The sequence below is a fragment of the Hypanus sabinus genome, unplaced genomic scaffold (genome assembly GCF_030144855.1).
Source record: "Hypanus sabinus isolate sHypSab1 unplaced genomic scaffold, sHypSab1.hap1 scaffold_325, whole genome shotgun sequence".
NCBI classification, from domain to species: Eukaryota; Metazoa; Chordata; class Chondrichthyes; order Myliobatiformes; family Dasyatidae; genus Hypanus; species Hypanus sabinus.
The window spans coordinates 286902-310226 of NW_026781232.1; the positions used below are offsets into that span (position 1 = coordinate 286902).

The 23325-nt window shown below is 45.7% G+C and overlaps 1 protein-coding gene across 2 annotated transcripts; it reads left to right on the top strand.

The window, feature by feature from the left end:
* Nucleotides 1-303: 303 nt before the first annotated feature.
* Nucleotides 304-23325, top strand: LOC132388446 (NACHT, LRR and PYD domains-containing protein 12-like). 2 transcript variants are annotated; one of them, XM_059960796.1, is made up of 9 exons: nt 895-967; nt 7751-7843; nt 9474-9640; nt 10541-10712; nt 10809-10874; nt 19701-21438; nt 22033-22119; nt 22276-22443; nt 22611-23325. In XM_059960796.1, exons 1-9 carry the CDS (start codon nt 913-915, stop codon nt 22696-22698), a joined length of 2634 nt encoding a protein of 877 aa, XP_059816779.1. In that variant the 5' UTR covers nt 895-912; the 3' UTR covers nt 22699-23325. The 2 variants fall into 2 exon arrangements, 1 of the variants encoding a protein (XP_059816779.1); XR_009510235.1 differs by lacking the exon at nt 22611-23325 and having other exon boundaries at nt 304-967; nt 19701-21430; nt 22276-22415.

Below are 23325 nucleotides of genomic sequence, written 5' to 3' on the forward strand. Positions count from 1 at the left end.
GTTTCGACCAAATTAAACAGTACTGTATCATTTTTTTCTTTTGTTTCCCTTTTAGTCTTCCACATCCCCAATTCTCAAACATTCTACCGAGGGGGCTATCAGGAGGAACCCCCGGGTATGGTCCCGGTCTTTCCGTTTCCTCTTTCTTTTTAGAGCCACCCCCTCCCATCTTATTCCGCTCTTACTTAATCAGGAGGACCCCCGGGTAGCGATCCCGGTCTTCTCCGTCTTTACTTATTCCCGCACCTTTCTACTATAATAGTAGGCCCTTACCCGGTGCGTCCTGGGGACTTCCAGTACCAGGTACTGTCCCCTTCTCCCCGTTTACCGCTCTGCGCTGTCCGGATATCACTCGCTCAAGCCGCGTTGGAGCGACGAGCAAGGAGTCAGGGACCGCCAAACTCGGCGGGGTGCACCGTCTCCGATGTCCTTCCTCGTGTCCACCGCGGCCGGAGTGTGGATCCCGGACGAGCCCCCACGTTGTCAGAAACACACTGAGTCTCAGCAATTTGCAGAACGGTAAACTTTATTTTTCGAGTCTGCAGAATCGGACCCAACCAGCTCCTGCTAGATTGAGTGCCGAATTACACTTTGCACAGTTTTTTATACCCTACATTCTTCTTTAATCTCATTACAAAATTACAAATGTGATTACCCCTTTGGCCCACTTATCAGCCTCAGCGCATTAACACCGTTATTGTTCAACCGTTAAGCATGTCTTCCCGTTACCCGTATCGCTTCTTTAATCAGCAAGCTATTGTTTCATCCTGATTTTGCAAATTGGTTTATACGTTGCCCTGCAAGTTGCTTTGCACTCTCTTTCTGTGTCAGCACATTCTAAATGGACTCCTTAAGAATCATTTCTCTCATCCAGTATTCTTATGGATTTTTCCCAGGGCTGAAAAGGCTAACATGAGAGGGCACAGGTTCAAGGTGCTGGGAAGTGGGTACAGAGGAGATATCAAGGGTAAGTTTTTTTTTACGCAGAGAGTGGTGAGAGCATGGGAAGGGCCTCTGGAGATGGTGGTGGAGGCGGATATGATAGGGTCTTTGAAGAGACACTTGGATAGGGACATGGATCTTAGATAAATAGAAGGCTGTGTGTAACCATGGATAATTTCTAAAGGAAGTAGAGGTTCGGCACAAAATTCTTTGTCTGGGATATCACAGAGTCCTGGGATACACCAGTTTTAGATTCAAGTGCAATGGACCCGGGATCAAGTAGCACATGTTTATAAGATGTTGAGCTACTATTTATTTTCTAAGCTCAGATTTTTGCTTCTGGAGTTCCTTTGTTATTGCTGGAAATGTGTTCAGTACACTGGTGCTCACACAATTCACAAGAGTAATCTCCGGAATGAGAAGGTTTATGTACGGGAAGCATCTGATGACTCTGGGCCTGAACTCTAAGGAGTTCAGAAGTATAGAGGTGGATGGGATCTTATTTAAACCCACAGAATGCTGAACAGCCTGGAGTCAGTGGACATGGGGAGGATGTTTCCATCAGCCGGAGAGTCTGTTATCTGAGAGGACAACCTCAAAATGAAGAAGTTTCCCTTTAAAACAGAGATGAGAGAAACGTCGTCAGCAAAAGCGTGTTCGGCCTGTGGAGTTTGTTTGTTGAAGCTGTCATTTGGTATAAAAATGGCAATATATTATTGATCGGTAGAGTAGGAATCATGTTTTGTTAGCCAGAACAACTATAGGATTAATTCAATACAGCACGAGGCATGGCTGAAAGCATCATTTACAATTTTAGATTCATCATTTCAAAATGGCTACAGTCTTAACCTTTGTCACAATGTAACTCAGCGTGTGCTGCTGACTTCGTTATTTCCTTTTTCAGTTACTGTTGTTGAGCCACTTCCTCCGTTTCCACGGTAACAAACCACGAGAACTGCAAGAAGTGTTGCACAATTTCATCGTTCTGTGTTCACTTCCTCTTTGTGTAGAGTCAGTAACCCCTGGAGCAACTTCAACGGAATGATAGTGGGAGGAAAGGATTCTGTAAGCATTAGCAGTGTGCAGTGAACACAGAAATATAGAAAACCTGCAAGCCCTTGGCTAACCCTGCTGTCCGAAACATGTACTTACTTCAAAAATTTCCCAGGGTTAGCCATAGTCCGCTATTTTTCTAAGATCCAAGAGCCTCTTAAAGGACCCTACTCTGTCCGCCTCCACCACCGTCGCCGGCAGCCCCTTCCACGTACACACCACTGCCTGCGTAAAAGAAAAAAAAACGTACCCCTGACATTGCCTTGGTACCTACTTCCCAGCACCTTAAAGCTGTGCCCTCTCGTGTTGCTCATTTCAGCCGTGAGAAAACGCCTCTGCCTACTCGCACGATCATTGCCTCTCATCATCTTATACACCTCTATCAGGTCATGTCTCATCCTCCATCTCTCCGAGGAGAAATGGACAAGTTCACTCAACCTATTCTCAGAAGGCTTGCTCTCCAATCCAGGCAACATTCTTATATATCCCCTCTGCCCCCTTTCTATAGTTTGCACATCGTTCGGTTAGCGAGGTGACCAGAACTGAGCACAATACTCCATGATGGGTCTTACCCGGGTCTTATATAGCTGTACCATTACCACTCAGCTCTTAAACTCAGTCCCACGGTTAATAAAGGCCAATGCACCGTAAGCCTTCCGTACCACTCAGCCAACCTACGCAGCAACTTTGAGTGGCTTATGGACTCGGACCCCAGGATCACTGTGATGCTCCACACTTTCAATAGTCTGACCATTAATACTATATTCTACCATCATATTTGACCTAGCAAAATGAACTACCTAACACTTATCTGGGCTGAACTGCATCTGCCACTTCTCAGCCCAGCTTTGCATCCTATCGATGTCCCGCTGTAACCTCTGACAGTTCCTCCACATTATCCACAATACCTCCAACCTAGGTGTCATTAGCAAATTTACTAACCTATCCCTCCGCTTCCTCATCCAGGCCATTTCTAAAAATTGCTAAGTGAAGGGGTCCCAGAACAGAAGCACTAATCGTCGACTTGTATGCGGAATACGACCCATCTGCAACCACTGTTTGCCTTCTGTGGATAAGCCAATTCTGGATACACAATGCAAGGTCTCCTTGGATCCCATGCCTCCTTACTTTCTCAATAACCCTTGCATGGGGTATCTTATCAAATGCCTTGCTAAAATCCATACACACTACATATACTGCTCTACTTTCATCAATATGTTTAGTCACATCCTTAAACACTTCAAAAGGGCTCGTAAGTCATGATCTTACTTTGACTATTCCTAATCATATTACGCTTCCACAAATGTTCATAAATCAGGATCTCGCAGGATCTTCCCCATCAATTTCCCAACCAGTGAAGTAAATATCGTTGGTGTATAATTTCCTGGGCTCTCTCAATTCACTTTCTTGAATAAGGGAACAACATCCGCGAAACTCCAATCAGTTAATATTTGTCCAGTAAAGATGAACAAAACCTGCTCTTACAGGTAATTTAAAGTAGAAACGAGAGAATTCTGGAAACTTACAGCAGATCTGCAGCATCTTGGATAGCCCCAGATCCGAAACTGTGTCTTCACCATTTCCCCTTTCACAGATGTGGCCTGATCTACTGCGTTCCCATCATTTTCCATTTTAAAATTTTACATTGAGTTTCTGCAACCCTGAGGGAAATGTCACAGCCAACTGTGCTGTGCAAGATCCCACACAGCAAGAAGATAATGATCAAATGTCCACAGTTTAGCTGCTGGAGACAAGCTGAAGTGTATCCGCATCCTCTCACAATCTACAGACCGGTGAATCATCCTGAGCAACAGCGCAGGCAGAAGACCCTTAGGTTAGGTTCCCGTCCCACCTCAGTCTGTGAATCGGAAATGGCAGGAACACAACGTCAAATAGCCGGCAACAAGTCGTCTGTGTGTGGCTGATAATCAGACATACGGGAACAGACAGAGGCCGGCAGACGTGTGGAGACCGAAGGGATCGAAGAAATGAGGATAGGACACAAACATGTGGCTGAGATTGAGGAGCTGCCGTCATCTTGTTGATGGTTTAAGGGACAGAATGGCCACCTCCTCCTGTTTCTCACTTGATGTTTCAGTGTTCCTGTCCAGTGAGGCTCCGGAGGAATGTAAATAGAAATTAGTGTTTATAAACATAGAAGTGTTTTCAATGAAACCTGCATAATTCCTGTTGGAGTGGGAATTCTGTATCGGACCGGGATGGGAATTGATCCCGTAACTCTAAGAACCGGGTGGTGGAGTGATCGGGACATGGAAGATGCAGAGGGAAAAATTGAAAATTGTAGCTGGTGTAAATACGAAATAAGGTGTAAAATGCGGCAGGTAGGTCGGGCAGCGTGTAAAACCGGTTCAGATGGGAGACCCTCCTCCCGTCACATGATCCTGTTTCTCACTCCCATTTCATACGCCAATCTGCAGCACGTGAGGGTTCCGCCGTCGAAGCTCCGTCCCCGCTCTCACAGTCCCCGGATGGGCGGTGGTTTTCTTTCCGTTCTCCGTTGAAGCGGATCATCGGCTGGGAGCCGGAGGACAGATCTCGTCTGGGGAACAATTTGATCAAGTTCTCATCGGTCAGTATTGAGGCCGGTCACTCAGGGTGAACGCGACCGACAATTTCCCATAGGTGAGTACTGAGGCCGATCCCGGTGTGGCGGGGGGGGAGGGGGGAGATTTTGGGCAGTGAGTCCCGTTAACTTCCTCGAACTGGCGGCCTCGTTCCACTTCCTGGACACAAACCGCAGGGGTCCGTCCGGGTTGTACGTCCTTCACACTGAAACGCCTGAGAGGAACCGCGCTCAGCCCCTGGTGTTCTGGTCCCAGGAGCGGGGTGAGGTGCTGATGCCGAGATTGAACCCATCCATTGAGATGTACCTGGGGAACTTTACTTCCAACAACTGGCCAGTTATCGGATCCAAACTCCAGATGGATCGAAGCCTGGGGTCGATAATTGCTTTACATATTCCCAACACACTGAAAGCGGCCATTTGTCCGGCATTGATTGTATGGAGTGTATTACACCAGGGTCAGAATGAACTGATAACCAACAAATATTTTAGCATGTTGCTGGCATTTTACAATCAGTTACCATCTGTGCATAATATAAAGTGGGGGGATAAAGCTACAGTTGCAGGAAATTTAAAGTAAGAAGACGAAAATACTGGAAAAGCCGATCGACAGCATCTTGGACAGTTGCAGTTCAGATGTTGGATCTTCCACCATTTCGGCATTCACGGATGTAACCTGATGTCCGGAGTTCCCATATTTTTCTACTTTATAATTTTATATTTTCTTCCTGCTACATTCAGCGGAGGCATGGCAGACAGCTGTGCTGGACAAGCTCCCACACAGCAATTCCATTGTGATCAAACCTGCTCAGTTTAGTTGTTGGAAACAAGCTGAAGTGTATCTGCATCTTCTCACAATCTACAGACCGGTGAACCAGCCCGAGCCCCGGCCCCGGCAAAGGGTCTTTAGGTTCCAGTTCAACATCAGTTTGTGAATCGGAAATGGCAGGAACACCACGGCAAATCGCCGGCACCAAAACGTCTTTGTATGGGTCATAATATTGGGTTAGTGACTCTGCGGGTATGGAACTGGCAGTATGGAAGCTTCAGTCCAGGTCGGCAATTCTACATCTGGATTGGAATTTCCTCAGTCTGTCGTGAAGCTGAAGCCCCGGTCGGCTGGACATTGATTGTGGGGAAATTGTCATCTGCACCACTCAGTGGGACATCATATCTGACAAGTATTCTGGAAACTTTTGAAGAGCTAACTGAAGATAGATAAAATAGAGCAGTGATGTTATGTACCTGTGGGTATCTTATAACAGTCACGTGACCATGATGTAATTGAAGCTATGCTGGAGATGAGTTAATGGTCTTGTGATGGGGGAGTGATGTAATTTTCCCCCCAGTGAGAGGTCATGTGATAGTTCCCCCCCCCCCAACCGGGTATTAAAGGAGAACCCCATCCTGTGACGTGGGCAGTTCGTGGTTGAATATGGTAGTGACTCCACGTTTCTGTGTATTCGGATGTTATGACGCAGATTCATTTAAAAGTGGAGTTTCACTTTCTGCCTTAAGTCAATGGTTATTGCCGTCAGTTTTGCCATAATACTGCCAGTCCAGTCATTGGAGAGTGAAGATTTGAAGTTCGGTAAGTTAATGATCGAGGAAAGTTGATTTCGACGGTCAAGCAGGTTCGACCTTGTTTGATTCTCATTCGGAAGGAATTTGTCAGCTATGTCCATGGTAACTCCTGTTCTGTCGGTAGAATAGAGGGTTGGGTAAAGTTTCGCCAAAGAAAGGTCAGTGTCTTTAAGCCGTTTCATTTTCTTCATTATGAATCCTTGGATCAAAACATACTTTGTCTGGGAACAGCAATAACACAACGTGAAAGAGAATTTAAATGGTTTCAAGAAGTGTCTCCTAAGCGACTGGGTAAAATTTTGGATTTTCGTATTACTACTTATGAGAACTGTTTTTGCTTTACCGTTTTAAGGACTGTTTTCGGATTCTCGCTTTAAGAACTGTTCGAGCTGCCACATCGCAGCTGACTTCCGGTTGTTAGTCGTTTGTTTACTTTTTGTTTTTTTTAGCAGTGTTTAAGAAATGTTTTATTTGTTATAAAAACCCTGTTTCAATCATATATTCATTGTTGCTGGATTGTAACATATTCATCTGACCTTTGGAAAAGTCTGTAACAAGATCCGGCATGGCAGCTCACCTGGAAGGATAGGTCACGTGGGATTCTCGGGGAGCTGGTGAGCTGGATTCACACCGGGTTCAATGACAGAAAGCAGAGGGTGATGACTGAAGATGGATTTAACGAATGGATGTCCGTGACGAGTGGGAAGTGCATGTCAGTGTCGAGGCCTCGTTAATTAGATATTCATGACATTGATTTGTATATGAATGTACATGGCATGGTTAGAAAGTTTGATACTAAATTCAGGAGTCTGCTTCATATTGCAACAGGTTACAATGACTTTTCCCAACTTGCTGTTTCGGATATATGGCGGGTCTACATTGTGCTTAACAAGGTACCATTAACCTATCTGATAATAGCCAGGTGATATGTCCAAAGAAATCTTAACCGAGTTTAGATGATAATAATGGTCTTAAAGTTCTGCCGGAGATAGCATAGTGGTTCAGAACAAGATGCCATGATGCTATGTGTGAGATTGCATTGTTCAGGATGTCAGAGTGATTCTATATAGACTCAAACCATGCATTGCCACTGGTGTCAATGCCAGGGGATGAAAAACTGAAAGGAGATGGTGAGAATCAGGTGTGACTGAGAAATCTGTATAATTCAGTGACGAGAGGAATGGATGTCCCATTAATCGGCAGAAATGTTTCAACCCACACTGCTGTAACGGCTGTCCATTACTCACCATAGCGCCACCAGTGGTAGGAGGGCCAAAGCAGTGGGCGCTGTCTGCTCAACCTGCCTTGCCATTGCATTGACACATCACTCCCGGTCGAGGACACAAGATTGGCTCCGAAAAGGGAATTGTGTGCAATATAGCACGTAGGTACCCCGGAAGTCCCGGCACGTTGTACAATAGATGGAGAGAGCGGAAATCGATGGGCTCAGCTGGATCAGGCCCTGTCAAGGCTTCAGTGGACAGGCCCAAGATGTTTGGAAGTGTTTGCCTCAGTTTAAAAACAAAACAGTGTTCTCCTGTAAACCCCAATTAATGTTTGACCCTCCTGTTATTTGTTTTGTTACAGAGAAACAAAAGCTGATCTCACCTGTCCTCACAATGGGTCAATGTGCCGGCAGGCGAGGACTTCCAGTGTCGTCAACATCGGGAAAGGACACGGGTATGTTGGCGAATTATTTTAATTTATAAATACTCTGCTGATTCTGCGGCTGTATTTAATTCAATATTGGGAATTCTTGACCAATTTGTTTCTTCAATTTTAATGTTCAAATCACTTTCCCATTTTTGTCTTGACTTATGGACTCCTTGCTTAATTACCTGTCTTTGAATCAAATTATACATGCAAGATATAAATTATTTGATATTTCCTTTTTGAATTAAAATTTCTATTTCATTAGATTTCGGCAATAACATTGTTTGACCTAATTTTTCTCTTAAATAAGCCTTTAATTGAAAGTAACAAAATAAAGTGTTGTTTGATATTTTATATTTATACTTTAATTGATCAAATGACATTAATATTGCAGTTACTTGGAAATCGGATACACATTTAAGTATAGATTCTTGGAAGAAAGAAATCTATGGTTGTATTCCATTAGAAAAAAATACTTATAATTTAAGAGATAAATATGAAACATTTTTGAAAATTTGGAGCCCTTATTTACAAAAGACAGGATTAAATATATAGATGCTCTGAAGATGAAACAATTGGTTATTAGGGGAAAGAAATAAATATACATATTAAAGTTATTACGAATTCCATGGAGCATGTGGAGATCTTCCAACAACCAGGCATTCATTCATTCTTTCTTTCTTTCTTTCTTTCTTTCTTTCTTTTTTTTCTATAGGGCAGTTAGGGGGGAGGGGTTAAGGGGAGGGGGTATGGGTTATATACATTGTTTTTTCATACTTTGTAACCATTTAAAAATGCAATAAAAAAAGTTTAAAAAAAAATAAATATTGGGAATTCACAAAGTGTTTGTGAAAACTGATCAGAGAGATAAGAGAGAGAGTTAACATTTCTGGGGGAAATACAGTCAAACGTAGAAGGTGTACAATTACCGTCTGCTGCTGCTCCTCTAACAGATCGTGATGCACATTAAAATAGCGAGTTACTCTAGATGACATGGCATTCTGCAGATGCTGAAAGTTTTGGGCAATAAAAAGACACAAAAAATATTGGCAGAACTCAGCAGGTCAGGCAGCATCCATGGAGAGTAATAAAGATTTGACATTTCGGATGAGGACCACAATGAATGGAAGGTAACGTGGCAATATCTAGAATCTCTGATCCCTCATTTCCAGTCCGATGAAGGGCCTTGGCCCGAAATGTTGATTGCTTATTCTCCTCCACAGATGCTGCCTGACATGCTGAGTACCTAAAGCATTTTATGAGATTCTCCAGAGATTTACTGAGGAAGGGATTGACCAGGCAGGCAGACAGTAACCCAGAGCAAAGCCATGGTGATGGGCAGCACCAGGGGAGTGATGACGCTGGGTTACTATATTCTTAGGAATAAGTAGAGTCCTTTCCAAACAGAGAGGGATATTCCTGGGGACACGAAAGAGCAGCCTTCAACAGATGAAACTATACCCGCTCCTACAACACCGGCGCCACCGATCCCCCGGCCAAAGCCCGTTCCACCCCACCTCTCCCCCCCCGCCCCACATCCCCATCCCCATATACATATATTTCGGACTGTGTTTGGTGATCTTTAGGTTCCAACGATAAAGTTACTGTCCAGTATGAGGTCCGTAATTTCTTTAATGCTCCTCATGTTCCTTCACAGGTCCGGGCTCAGTGATCACCGAGCTCCTGGCAAGCTGGGATGATTTCCAGCTGCTGCAGTTGACAGACTTCTACCGGGACAGGCTGGAGCAGGCGATGGAAGGACGGGTTCACGGAGTGAGCCTGGCGTTAAAGGCTGAGAAACAGTTCAGCGGAGAGGAACATCGGGTGAGTGGGAGGGAGAATGGGTTTGAATTTTCCCACATCACAGGACTGATGGCTGTTGGAACTGACTCAACGGATATGAAATTAGATAAAAGAACAACTGGGAAATAAATACTCCACATGCAATCCGGATCATGTGAATCTGAACCAGATATGGAAAGAGTTGAAAAGAACCCACGGACTGGTGGGGAGCTGCTCGATGTTCAGAGTGAGTAACAGCATTAATTGCAAATATGACAGGAAGTTTCAATCTGTGAAGAATGTACAGAGTGACGGCAGGATGTCAGTGAGAACCGGAACATCATCAGTGAATGCCACAGGAGCCTGGGTGTGTTCAGTTCTGGGTGGAGATAATTCTGTTACAATCTGTGACTCCATGCAGTGTGAATCGGGGAACATTGCCATGTTGTAACGTGTAATCACTGAGAAAACCTCTACTGGAAAAGGGAAGTGAAAGGTGTCAGATGTCACCCAGTAATCCGCTGTCATGTTGGACACTGGCGGACTGAGGAGATGAATCACATCATAAGTTCTGCAACTTCTCTGAGGCTGTTCATTCTGTTATATAAAATAAAATCATCCAGTTTTATTTCTTCCTCTGTGATCGTTATTTTATGGTGTCTGTTTTACACCGTCAAATCCAGTGAGGGATTATTTATGGAATTGGAGCCACGTCAATGAAGCGGTCACAGACCAGCCAGGATCTCATTGACTGGTGGACCAGGTTCACAGTGAATGTCCCTCCCTGTGCTCTGCACTCAGAATGTACAGTCCATGTCCAGACTGGTTCAGCACCCGTCCGGGTGACTGCTCAGTCTGATCCCGTTACACAGCACATCATTTACTTCTCATTCTCTGTGTGAATCTGTCAGTCGCCAATATGTTCACTGTTACTCTTCACAGAAAATTTCTGATCTCGCTGATAAGGGAGAGCGGGCGGACAGTTCTAAACTCCTCCTGAGCCTGGTGATGGAGAAAGGCTCCCGTGCCCAGAGGGTGATGTGGGAAACCTTTGTGAAAATGTGGAATGATGTTCCAATGTTGGACAAAATTCTGAACGAAATACAGATATATGGTGAGAAAATATCAGAGATTAATTCAAATTTGGATTGAATATAGCACACTTTAAAATTTTACACATCATTCCCTCAATGTGTTTAAATTCAAACAGGTTGTGATCACTCCCATCGATCAAACACCGCTCAAGGTTTAATCAAGGTTCTCAGTGAGCTGAAAGGTAAGTGAACGTGCATTGAACATTGAAGAGTATAACACAGGAATAGGTCATTAGTCATATAACATTGTGCCGAACCAGCTGAGAGGTAAATCTACATAGCCGAACTCTAATCTCTCCTTCCTGCACCATGTCCATACTCCTTCATCTTCCTTACATCCATGTGTATATCCAAACGTCTCTAAAAAGCTTCTAATAATTTGTGTCGATCACCTTACCAGGCAGTGCGGTCCATGCAGCCACGGCTCTCTGATGAATAAAAAAGCTCTCCCTCACATCCTGCTTCATTCTACAGTATCTCACCTTCAATACATTCCCTCTGGTAAAAGACATTTCAACCGCGACAAACTGGTGATCGCTGTCCACTCTATCTCTGCCTCTCATAATGTTCTCAACCTGTGTCAGAGCTCCCCTCGGTCTCCGACGATCCAGAGCAAACAATCTAACTTCATCCAGCCTCTCATCATAGCACATGCCCTCTGATCCAGGCAGCATCCCGGTAAACCTCTTCTGCTCCCTCTCTAAAGCCTCAACATCCCTCCGGTAGTGGGGCGGTATGCAATAGCCCAGAGCAGAGTTCATTAAGTTGAAACTTGACCTCTGTTTCCACCAACGGTTGTAATTTGCGTACGGCGGTTAGGTTGTTGAGCCACAGGGATCTGACCAGGTAAATATGGGCACTGTGACAGAGAACACAGTGAGACACATGGAAGCATGTTTCTTAGAGCAAATGTTTTCAAATGTCATTTTGAGGAAAGAGGCAGAGAGCTGGCGAGTTTGAGGAAATTGTTCACACCGCTCCAGGGCCTACAAGAGTCTACGTGGAGAAAGGGAGAGGGGGATATGGAAAATGGAATTAAAAACTTATATTTCTTCACACAAGATGCCAAAATCTTCTCTTGACAGCCACGGCCCTCTCCTGAACAGACTCTTTCTTAACCGTTTTCTAAACTTCCCCCAGCAGATTATCTTTTCTTAGAGTTCCAGTCACAGAATAGTAACAATCGCAACACTTTAATTAGAAAATCAGGTGACATCCCAACTGGTCTGTTCAACCACAGAGCAGAATGTGAACACATTGTGTTCACATCTACACCCCCTAGTGCAAACACTGCTACGGTGTTAGAGAGGGTGAGATTGGGGGACATATTCCTCAGCTCAGTCCACAGAAGCTGGAATTCCTGTCTGCTGGTGTTGTGCGCTGGACACTGTGGAAGGGTAAGAGATGGGAATTAGGACAGAGAAACCAAGGGTTATGGGATCGCAGCAAGGAAGGTGAAAATGACTGAAAATATCTCTAAATAATATTGCAATTAGTTAAACTGCGACCGTCTGGATGGAAAGCTCACTACATCTACACTACACTACTGTGAAAACGGAGCCCGGGGCAGTTCCTGGGCTCAAGACATTGTGAGGCTTCATCACTGCAGACTGAGTTAGATCACTCAACTGCACATTTAACAGAGGAGAGAGCTTAGGAAAGACAAACATCACAAAACTTATTAATATTGCATCAGCCCATGTTTTACCTGATTATTCAAAGCTCTCAACAGAAATATAAGGAACCTCGGCCAGAACCCTTGTTCTGTCTCTCTCAATTACAAGAACAAATTCCAAAGATGATAATTTAAATATGGGACCAGAGTGAGATGAATCAGGATGTTTACAAACTACTCACCTCTGTTAATGCTGTTCCAGTCCACATCATATCAATGAAACCCCTCAGTTTCTCTGCACCATGGGTTTGGTAAATCGCTACAACCTTTTCGTTTACTATTCCTCATGTTGTTTGCTGAGGGAACAAACACGACAGTGAAATTCCTACAGCCATTTCTGTACATGAAACAGAATCTCTCCATGATTATTGAAGAACACCATTTCTACCACTGTCATATTCTCTAAAGAAAATATATCTACAATTAATGTTTTCCTACGCTTCCAATTACAGCCGAACACTTTGAATGGAGACCCCACACACCCCTGACAGGGTTCAGACACACTGCGAGACGGCACACAACCTCTGACAGGGTTCTGACACAGTTTGAGACCCCACACACCCCAGAAACGGTCCTGACACACTGTGAGACCCCACACATCTCTGACATGGTCCTGACACACTGTGAGACCCCACGCACCCCAGACACGGTCATGACACACTGTGGTAAGGTCTTCTCACATTATGAGACCTCACAGTTCGCTGGCATGGTCCAGAAACTCTGTGAGACCCCATATATCGCGAGCAGGGTCCTGACACACTTTGAGACCACACTCATCGCTGGCAGGTCCTGACACACAGCCAGACACCAGACAACCCTGACAGGTTCTGGGCATACTGTGGGACCACACACACCCCTGACAGGGTCCTGACACATTGTGAATCCCCACCCACTAATGACATGGTCCTGACATACTGTGAGACCACACACCCCTGACAGGGTTCGGACACATTGTGAATCCCCACCCACTAATGACAGGGTCCTGACACACTGTGAGACCCCACAAACACCTGGCAGGGTCCTGACACACAGTGAGACCACACGGACACCCAGCAAGTTGCTGATACATAGAGAGACCCACGCACTACTGACAGGATCCTGTCACGCTGTGAGACCCCACACACCCCTGACAGGGTTCCGACACAGACACCCCACACACCCCTCGCAGATTCCTGACACACTGGGAGACCCCACACAGACCTGACAGGTTCCAGGTACACTAGGAGACCCCCACACACCTCTGAAAGCATCCTGATACACTGAATCCCCACACACACCTGACTGGTTCCTGACACACTGTCAGACAGCTCATACCCCTGACAGGGTCCGGACACACTGTGAATCCCCACCCACTAATGACAGGGTCCTGACATACTGTGGGACCCCACACACCTCAGACAGTGTCCCAACACACCATGAGACACCACTCACCACTGACAGGGTTCTGACACATTGTGAAGCCTCTAACACCCCTGACAGGGTCCAGTCACGCCTTTAGACACCACAGAACCTTGGCAAGGTCCTGATGCACTGTGAGTCTCCACACAGCTCTAACAGGTTCCCAGTACTCTGTGAGACCCTACAGATCCCTGACACACTGAGATCAGATCTTATCAGGGAGATTATTGTAATGATCCCTTATGAGGCAGCTAGGGTCTGCATAATAGAATAGGAAACGCAATATAATGTAGCAGAAGTGAGAGGAAAGCTAGTTGATTTGGAAGCTTCTAAAATCTAACAATAGGTAACAAAAAGAAGCATAAAGAAGGGATGAAGACAAAAGAAATAAGTTATAGTCTATCACACAGAAAATGATGGAGAAACTCAGCACATCTATGGAGAAAGTAGAGTAAACGTTTCGGGCTGAGAACATTCGATGGGACTGGAGATAAAACGCTGAGGAGTCGATTTGAAAGCTGGCGGGCGGGGTGGGAGGGGAGAGAGAAATGCCAGGCGATAGGTGAAATTTGGAGGAGGAGGGATGAGCAAAGAGCGAGGAAGTTGGTTAGTAAAAGAGACAGAAGGCATGGAAGAAAGGAAAATAGTGGGTGGAGAGAGCAAAAGAGGGAGGCGTAGTTGATCTCGGTATGGTCTGTTGTCTCTCGATGAAACCAGTGCCGAGCGTCTGCACTGTGTCCGCCAGAACAAGCCTGATCTCCCAGTGGCCACCCATTTTATTTCCACTTCCCATTCCCATTCCGATACGTCAGTCCATGACATCCTGCACCGTCAGGATAATGCCACACTCGGGTTGGAGGAACAACACCTTTTGAGCAGCGTCCAACCTGATGGCATGAATATCAATTTCTTAAGATTCCAGAAAGGCTTCCTCTCCCCCTTCACCGTTCCCCATGCCCTCGTACGTCTCACATGTTATCCCCTCGCCTGTCCATCGCCTCCCTCTGGTGACCCTCCCCACCTTTTCCTTGCTTCCATGGCCTCCTGTCTCTATCAAGAATCAACTTCATACACTTTGCTTCATCCCCTCCCCTCCAAGTTTCACCTGTCACCTGTCACTTCTCTCTCCCTCCGCCCCCTCCCCCCTCCACCTTCCGAATCTACTCCTCAGCTTTTTGTCTCCAGTCCTGCCGAAGGATCTCGAAAGAAAACGTCAGCTGTTCCACAGCTGCTGTCTGGCCTGCTGAGTCCCTCCAACATTTTGTGTGTGTTGCTTGGATTTCCAGCATCTGCAGATTTTCTCTTGTTTGTGGAATTACAGGCCAGTTTGCCTAACCTAAGTGATTGAAGCGTTGGAGTCTATCCTCCTCATATTTTACACCACCACCCAGCTTTGTGTCATCTGCAAATTAGCCAATGTTTCTTTTAATCCCTTCATCTAAATCAGTAATGTATTTTGTAAATAGCTGCGGTCCCAGCACCAACCCTTGTGGTACCAGACGAGTCACCGTCTGCCATTCTGAAAAGTACCCATTAATCCCTGCTCTTTGTTTCCTGACTGCCAATCAATTTTCTATCCATGTAAATACCCTACCCCCAATACCATGTGTTTTAATTTGCCCACTAATCTCCTATATGGAACCTTATCAAAGGCTTTCTATAAGTCCAGGTACACTACATCCACTGGCTCTTTCTTGTCCATTTTCATAGTTAGATCCTCAAAAAATTTCAGAAGATCAGTCAAGCATGATATCCTCTTCGTAAATACATGCTGACTCGGATCCTGTTACTGCTATCCACATGTGCCGTTATTTCATCTTTTATAATTGACTCCAGCATCTTCCCTACCACTGATGTCTGGCTAACTGGTCTATCATTCCCTGTTTTCTCTCTCCCCTCTTTGTTAAAAAGCGGGATAACTTTAGCTATCCTCCAATTCTCAGGAACCGATCCTGAATCTATAGAACATTGGAAAATAATTACCAATGCGTCCACGATTTCTAGAGCCACCTCCTTAAGTACCCTGGGATGCAGATCATAAGGCCCTGGGGATTTATCAGCCTTCAGTCCCATCAGACTACCCAACACCTTTTTCTGCATAATGTGAATTTCCTTCAGTCCCTCCATTATCCTATGTCCTCTGGCCACTATTATATTTGGGAGATTGTCTGTGTCTTCCCTAGTGAGGACAGATCCACAGTATCTGTTCAACTCGTCTGACATTTGCTCACTCTTCATAGTAAATTCACCTGTTTCTGCCTTCAAGGGCCCAACATTAGTTTTAACTAACTTTTTCCTCTTCACATACCTAAAGAAGCTTTTACTATCCTCCTTTATAGTCTCCGCATATTGCCTTTTTTAGTAATCTTTTATTGTTCTTTAAATGTTCCCAGTGCTCTGGCTTCCCGCTCATCTTTGCTATGTTATACTTCTTCTCTCTTATATTTTATACTCTCCTTGACTTCCCTTGTTAGCCACGGTGAGAATCACTGATCCTGCTGCTCCCTCTCAAATTGTAGATTAAAACTTAACATATTATTGTCACAACCTCCTAATGGCTCCTTTACCTAGAGTTCCCTTATCAAATCCGGTTCATTACACAACACTACATCCAGAATTGCCTTCTCCCTGGTAGGCTCCAGCACAAGCTGCTCTGAGAATCCATCTAGAGGCCCTCCACCAACTCCCTTTCTTGGGGTCCAGTACCAATCTGATTTTCCCAGTCTACCTGTACGTTGAAATCCCCCATTACAACTGTAGTATTACCTTTGCAACATGCTAATTTTAGATCTTTATTCAACTTGCACCCTATATCCAGGCTACTATTTGGGGGTCGGTAGATAACTCCCATTAGGGTCTTTTTGCCCTTACAATTTCTCAGTTCTACCCATACTGACTCTGCATCTCCTGATTCTATGTCACTCCTTGCAAGGGACTGTATTTCATTCCTCACCAGCAGAGCCACCCCACCCCGTCTGCCCACCTGTCTGTCCTTCCGATAGGATGTATATCCTTGAATATTCATTTCCCTGCCCTGGTCCTCTTGCAGCCATGTCTCTGTTATTCCTACAACATCATACTTACCAACTTCCAACTGAAATTCAAGCTCATCTATATATAATATTTTTAATCCATTACTCCCCTTCTTGTCACATTGGTCCTATTGCACTTGGCCATACTCTCCGATCCCCTCCTGAGCTTTCTGCCCCGTAAATTCTGATGTCTTTCTTAACTTTTCTTATTCACTCTTTCCCTTTAACTCCATCCTTATATTTCCAGTTCGTCTCCTCCCCACACTTATTAGTTTAAACACACGCGTGTTGCAGTGGCAAACCTGCCTGCCAGAATGCTGGTCCCCTGACTGCTAAGGTGCAACCTGTCCCTTTTGTACAATTCATCCTTACCCCGAAACTGATCCAAGTGGTCTAAGAATCTAAAACCCACAGCTCTGCCAGTCGTCTGTCTCTTTGGCTTTGCTTCAGTGCCAATTTTTGACTCGCAGACCCGTCCACCTCTCAGACTGGCAGTGTCTTCTGTCCCAAGCTTCCAAGAGGGTGAACATGATTTCAAGAGGCACATCCCCCGGGGTCTCCTGTACTTCAAGCTTCCATCTCTTCCTCATCGTCGCCCCCGTTCTCTCCTCTGTTATCTTCGGATGTAACGATTTCACTGTAGGTCCTGTCCAGAAAACTCACGTTTTTCCTGGATGAACCTGAGGTCATCCAGTTGCCTCTCCAGTGCCCTAACACGGTCTTTCAGGATCTGAACCTGGACACGCTTTTCACAGTTGTAGCAGCCGGAAACACCATCACTGTCCCTGACCACCCACATCAGGCAAGCATCACACTGAACCAATTTACCTGTCATCTCTTCACCACCTCTCACCCTCACCAACTGTGGCGTAGTCTCCTCCCTCAGCTTCCTCGCCAAAGACTCGCTCTTTCCTCACAAGGACCTTTCCTCAACAAGGCTGCTCCCCGAGTCAAAGCCGCAAAGCTCAACTCCTTTACTGGCCGCTCCACTTGAGCTACCCCTCTATTTATTTGTCTGAGTTTTTCAAGCTGCTTGGTCACCTGAGCTCGATTGCTCAATCAGCTGCTTTCTGCTGAGTCTGAGCTATTCAAATCTTGAATTATCTAATTAACTGCTTTCTGTTAAGATATTCAAATCGTAATTGACTTGATTGCGCAGTCAAACTGCCAAAATCTCTCAAGCCAAAAACTCGCAGTTCCCTCACAAGGCTCTACCCTCGACAAGGCCGCTCCATGAGTCAAAGCCCCAAAGCTCCAGACCTCTACTGGCAGCTTTGCACTGGCCGCTCCACTTGAGCTACCCCTCTATTTATTGGTATCAGTCTTTCAAAACCGCTTGGTTACTTGACCTTGGTTGCCCAATCAGTTGCTTCTGCTGGGCTCCTTTACTGACCGCATTTGTTGATGATACAAAAATTGGCGAAGGGGCAGATAGTGCTGAGGAAGCAATGCAATTGCAGCAAAACTTCGACGAATTGGAAGAGTGTCGCAAATGGATTACAATGTTGGGGAATGAATGGTAATGCATTTTGGAAAGAGAAACAATAGGGTGGACTATTATCTAAATGAGGAGAATGCTTAAACATCACAGTGTAATGAGACTTCATGCTGGCTGCTACCAAAATTCCTCGGTCTCTGCTCTCTTTAACTCCCGACCTGTAAACAACATGGTTTTCAAACGTGTATTTAAAGCCATAGACCAGTGGTCTCTCCCGTTTCCACAGACGTTGGCTGACCTGTACTCACATCTACATTCGCGTCCTTCGACAGCTGTGATGCAGAGGGCAGGTCAACATGCTGCATAACTGTGGCCAACTGGACAACGGGTAGTCAAAACTGTCCAAACGTATCACCGGCACCCCCATCCCACCTCTCATCAGGGACGTATATACAGAACGGCTCTGGAAAAGGGCCAGCAGCGTTAGGAAGGATCCCACCTATCCTGCCTATGGGCTGTTTGCCCCGCCCCATGAGGGAGGAAGCTACATAGCATCCACAGCAGGACCACCAGACTCAAAATCAGTTACTTTCCTCAAGCAGTAAGACAGATCAACACATCCACAACTAACAACCGCACCCCACCACCAGAACGATTGAAAAAAAAAAAATACTGAGTTTTCCATTGCATACACTATCTGAGTTTGAGCTTCATCAGAGCCAGAATAACAATTATTTCCTTCTCCTTTACACTCGTGTATATTCAATCTTGGATCTGTTGAGCATTTACAACACAGACTCTTTAAGAGACCCGGTACTGCAGATCTGCCGTCTCGAACCATTTTCTGGACGAACCCAGTGAGCTGAGCAGCATCTGTGATGATGGAAGTGGGGGGGTGGGTGGATTGTCTGTGGTTTGTGCCAAAATGCTGACTGTCTCAATCTCCTGAACAAGACATTGACATTTTCTCCCCCAGCCACCCAGCCACAGAGCAGAAACTGATCAGCGAATATACTTCTTTGCATTTTGAATCAGTGATGTTGAGAGGGGAGGGGGGAGCTGTGATTCCCCGACCTGTTCCTTTGACAGAATGCCAACGTCCTTTTTCTCTATCTCCACACACACCTCATCAACAATGGGGATTAAAAGTTTCTTCCACAAGAACAGTGATATCTGTGGCTGTAGTGAGAGGGTGTCCAGTACGGGACAGTCGGGGGTCAGTAAACTACCAGGGAAATTCTCATCTTCACAGCACAGTTAATATGGAAATATGATGACCATGTGTTTATCCAGACCAGGCCTCTCTGTTCAGTCAGGGGACTGTTATGCAAATTTACTTTACTGTACGGACATTCATTGATTAATTCAACTAATGCAATAGCTTTGGGCTCACTCTTGTGTGCTTAAATAATGAGTTCTGAGTTGAGACATCTAACAGTTTGAACACTGTCTGTTCCCATTGAAGATGTTCAACAGAAACAGATGGAGACTCTGCGGGCACAAACTGAAACACTGAGAGTGAACACGATCCTGGTGAGGGAGAAGGTGAAGGTTTTCCACCTGGTTGATCGATACGCTGAGCTCATCGTCATTTCTGCTGTTCGAGATCGGAGACTGGTTGAACATGAGCTGCTGGCAAGACGCAGAGACCACGAGCGTTGGAGAGAGAAACATCTCCACGGAGAGATGGAAAAAACCCAGACTGATCAGTTATTCCAGAGCAGCTTTTCCCGAAGTAAATCCAAATCTGGGAGATCAGCAGCAGTGGCCGGAGTCGCGGGGATTGGGAAAACAACAATGGTACAAAAGATTGTTTATGACTGGGCCACGGGGAAAATATTCCAACAATTCCAGTTTGTCTTTAGTTTCAAATTCCGGGAGTTAAACTCCATTAACTGCAGAACAAACCTGAGGGAACTGATTCTGGATCAGTATCCTTACTTTGGGAATTTCCTGAGAGATGTCTGGAAGAACCCACAGGGATTGTTGTTCATATTCGATGGTTTGGATGAATTCAAACACAGAATCTATTTTGCAGACAAATGGAGAGATACAGAACCTAAGCACCAGTGTCCAGATCCCGAGTACTGGTGTGAAGTGTCTGACATTGTGTACAGTTTAATCCAGGGCAAGCTGCTCCCAGGGTGTTCGGTGCTGGTGACCACCCGTCCCACTGCGTTACAGTTATTGGAAAAGGCAGATATCAGGGTCTGGGCAGAAATCCTGGGATTTGCTGGTGAGCAATGGAAGGAATATTTCATGAAGCATTTTGATGATCAGATGGTGGCGGCAGCTCTTTTCAAACACGTGAAGGAGAACGAGATCCTGTATACCATGAGCTACAACCCCTCCTACTGCTGGATCCTCGCACTTGCACTCGGCCCTTTCTTCACACAAAGAGACAGGGACCCACAGCAAATTCCCAAGACCATCACCCAACTGTATTCCTACTGTATTTACAGCATCCTGAAAAACCACAGCCGTGAGATTGAGAACCCCCGTGATGTGTTACTCAGGGTTGGTCAGATGGCCTTCAGAGGAGTGTCCGATAAGAGAACTGTGTTTACAGATGGAGATTTGAACAACTACAATCTGCAGCCTTCCCAGATCCTGTCTGGGTTCCTGATGGAGCTTTTGGGGAGAGAGGATTCTGCCCAGTGTGTGGTGTACACATTCCCACACCTCACCATCCAAGAGTTTGCAGCTGCAGTCGCACAATTCCTGACTATACATCCCGAGGATATCCTGAAATTCCTCACTGAAGTCCACAACACGACAGATGGGCGATTCGAGGTATTTCTCCGTTTTGTTGCTGGTCTCTCCTCCCCAATGACAGCTCGGGGTCTGGAGGAGTTTCTGGGTCCATTTCCTCATGAAACAACCTGCCGGGTGATGGACTGGGTGAAGGAGGAGGTTAAACGCCAGAGTGGGAACACATCGAGTGAAGCTGGTAAAAGGAGGCTCCTGAACACATTTCACTACCTGTTTGAGTCTCAGAATCGTGAACTGGCTCAGACCGCACTGGGATCTGTGGAAGAACTTTCATTCAGTGGATTGACACTGATCCCAGTTGACTGCGCGGTCCTGTCTCATGTTGTCAAACTCTGTGATACAATAAAACGTCTCGACCTGTCGTACTGCCACATTTTGTGTGAAGGAATCCAGCAGCTGGGACCCTGGCTGCACAAGTTCCAGGTATTGAGGTAACTTAATTTTTCTCTCACTCTGAACTGTGAAATTGTTCCATTGTGTTGTTTCAATGTAAAGGGATTTGGGTAAAACTATAGTGAATATGATTGTGAAGAATTGTGACAAATGCGATCCCCCTTCCTCCTGTGAGATGTCTCTTCCCCAACTCCGTTCCTGCTGTGGAATCTCTCTTCTCCATCCCGCTTCGTCCTGTGGGATCTCTCTTTCACATCCCCCTTCCTCCTTCATGTCCCGTCTTTCCATCCTTTTCCTCAGATGGTGTCATTTCCCACCGACATTTCTCTATTCACAAATCTTCCTCACTGTGGGACTTTCTCCCCTTCAACCCTGTCCCTTCCGATCCACTCACAGGTCAGGAACACTTTCCTAACCATTGCGCAATGAGACAGAATATGAGGAGTTTACAGGGTCACACCGACAGACTAAATTACTGACATCAGTGAATCCCCTGTAACTGGTCAGTGAGGGACATTGACAGTGATGGGAACACTGATCAGTGATTTACTGAAAGGTTCAATGTTTCCTGAAATAACCGAGTGAGAGAAATTCCTTCAGACCCATTCATTAATTTGCCTGTTTCTGTTTAGTCTTGGGCGGAATGACCTGGGAGATTCAGGAGTGAAACTGGTGTCTGCGGCTCTTGGGAACCCGGAGTGTAAAATACAGACACTGAAGTGAGTACCAGACTGTGGGAGATTGTGTTTACAGACACTGGGTGTCTGACACTGAACATTAATGTGATCAGTAATTGTGTTACTGATAAATTCTGGAAATTTGTACAGCCCCTGTCTCTCTGTGTCCTTCACCCTCACTCTATCTCTCATTTCCAGTCTGAACCATGTCGAACTTACAGATTCTGGTGCTGAGGATCTCGCCTCCGCTCTCAGTACAAACCGATCACTGATAGAGCTGGACCTGGGATGGAACCCGCTCACAGACCAGTCTGTCCCCGCTCTCCGCCGGCTCATACTGACCCACCCGAGTCTGGAGCAGATCATGTGAGTGTCTGTGTTAATGTTCAATGTGATAAAATTTCAGCAGATCCGCGGGTTTTCTGGTGATGTTTGCCTGTGATTATTGTTGAAACATTAACCCCAGTACCCTGTTACTGACAGGGTTATATAATCTGTTTTTTTTTTCATCTTTATTTTTCCATCCGTTTCAGGCTGGCAGTGAATAATTTCAGTGGGACTGGGGAGAATGAACTGGAGTCTCTACAGGAGTCTAGACCCGGACTGAGAGTGTACCTGTAAACGTCTGAATGTGTGAATATACCCGTCCACAAGATGGAGACAATTTGGCCGATACCCCCCCCCCCCTTAACTCCCGCCCTTATCTTTCCGCACTCCAGAAGCAATTCGCAAGGGTTCAGAAATGACCCTGGATCTGCAGTGATCTGGGACACGGCCCTGAAGTGTGATTTGATAATCATCAGTTCCGTGATGCAGAGTGACAGTGAGAAACGGGACTGATTATTCAAACTGCCCCTGGTTGTCGCCGGTCAGCTAATTGTGTGTGACTGTGAGTGAGTCGGGAGCAACTCATTTATTCCCGAACGTCAGCAGCTCACAAATCGTTTAATTTACATTTGTCGATGAAATCAATAAACCACTGTAACATCCTGTCTTCGTTTCGGACGAGTTTGATTTGAGGTTTCTGCTGTCCCCCTCACCCTGGGTGCCCAGGATCTCATCTCCACCCAGCCCCCTTGCTGGGAAACTCAACCCCTCCTTACACTCCACAAAGAAAGGGAGGGGGGACAGAGAGAGAGCTGGCCTTATTTGGCGGTCCTGCATTTCTTTCTACCATGACACTGCGAGGGGAATGCTAACTACACGGATACCTTAAGGACAAAGCAGGAGTTGAAAACGTCGGTATAC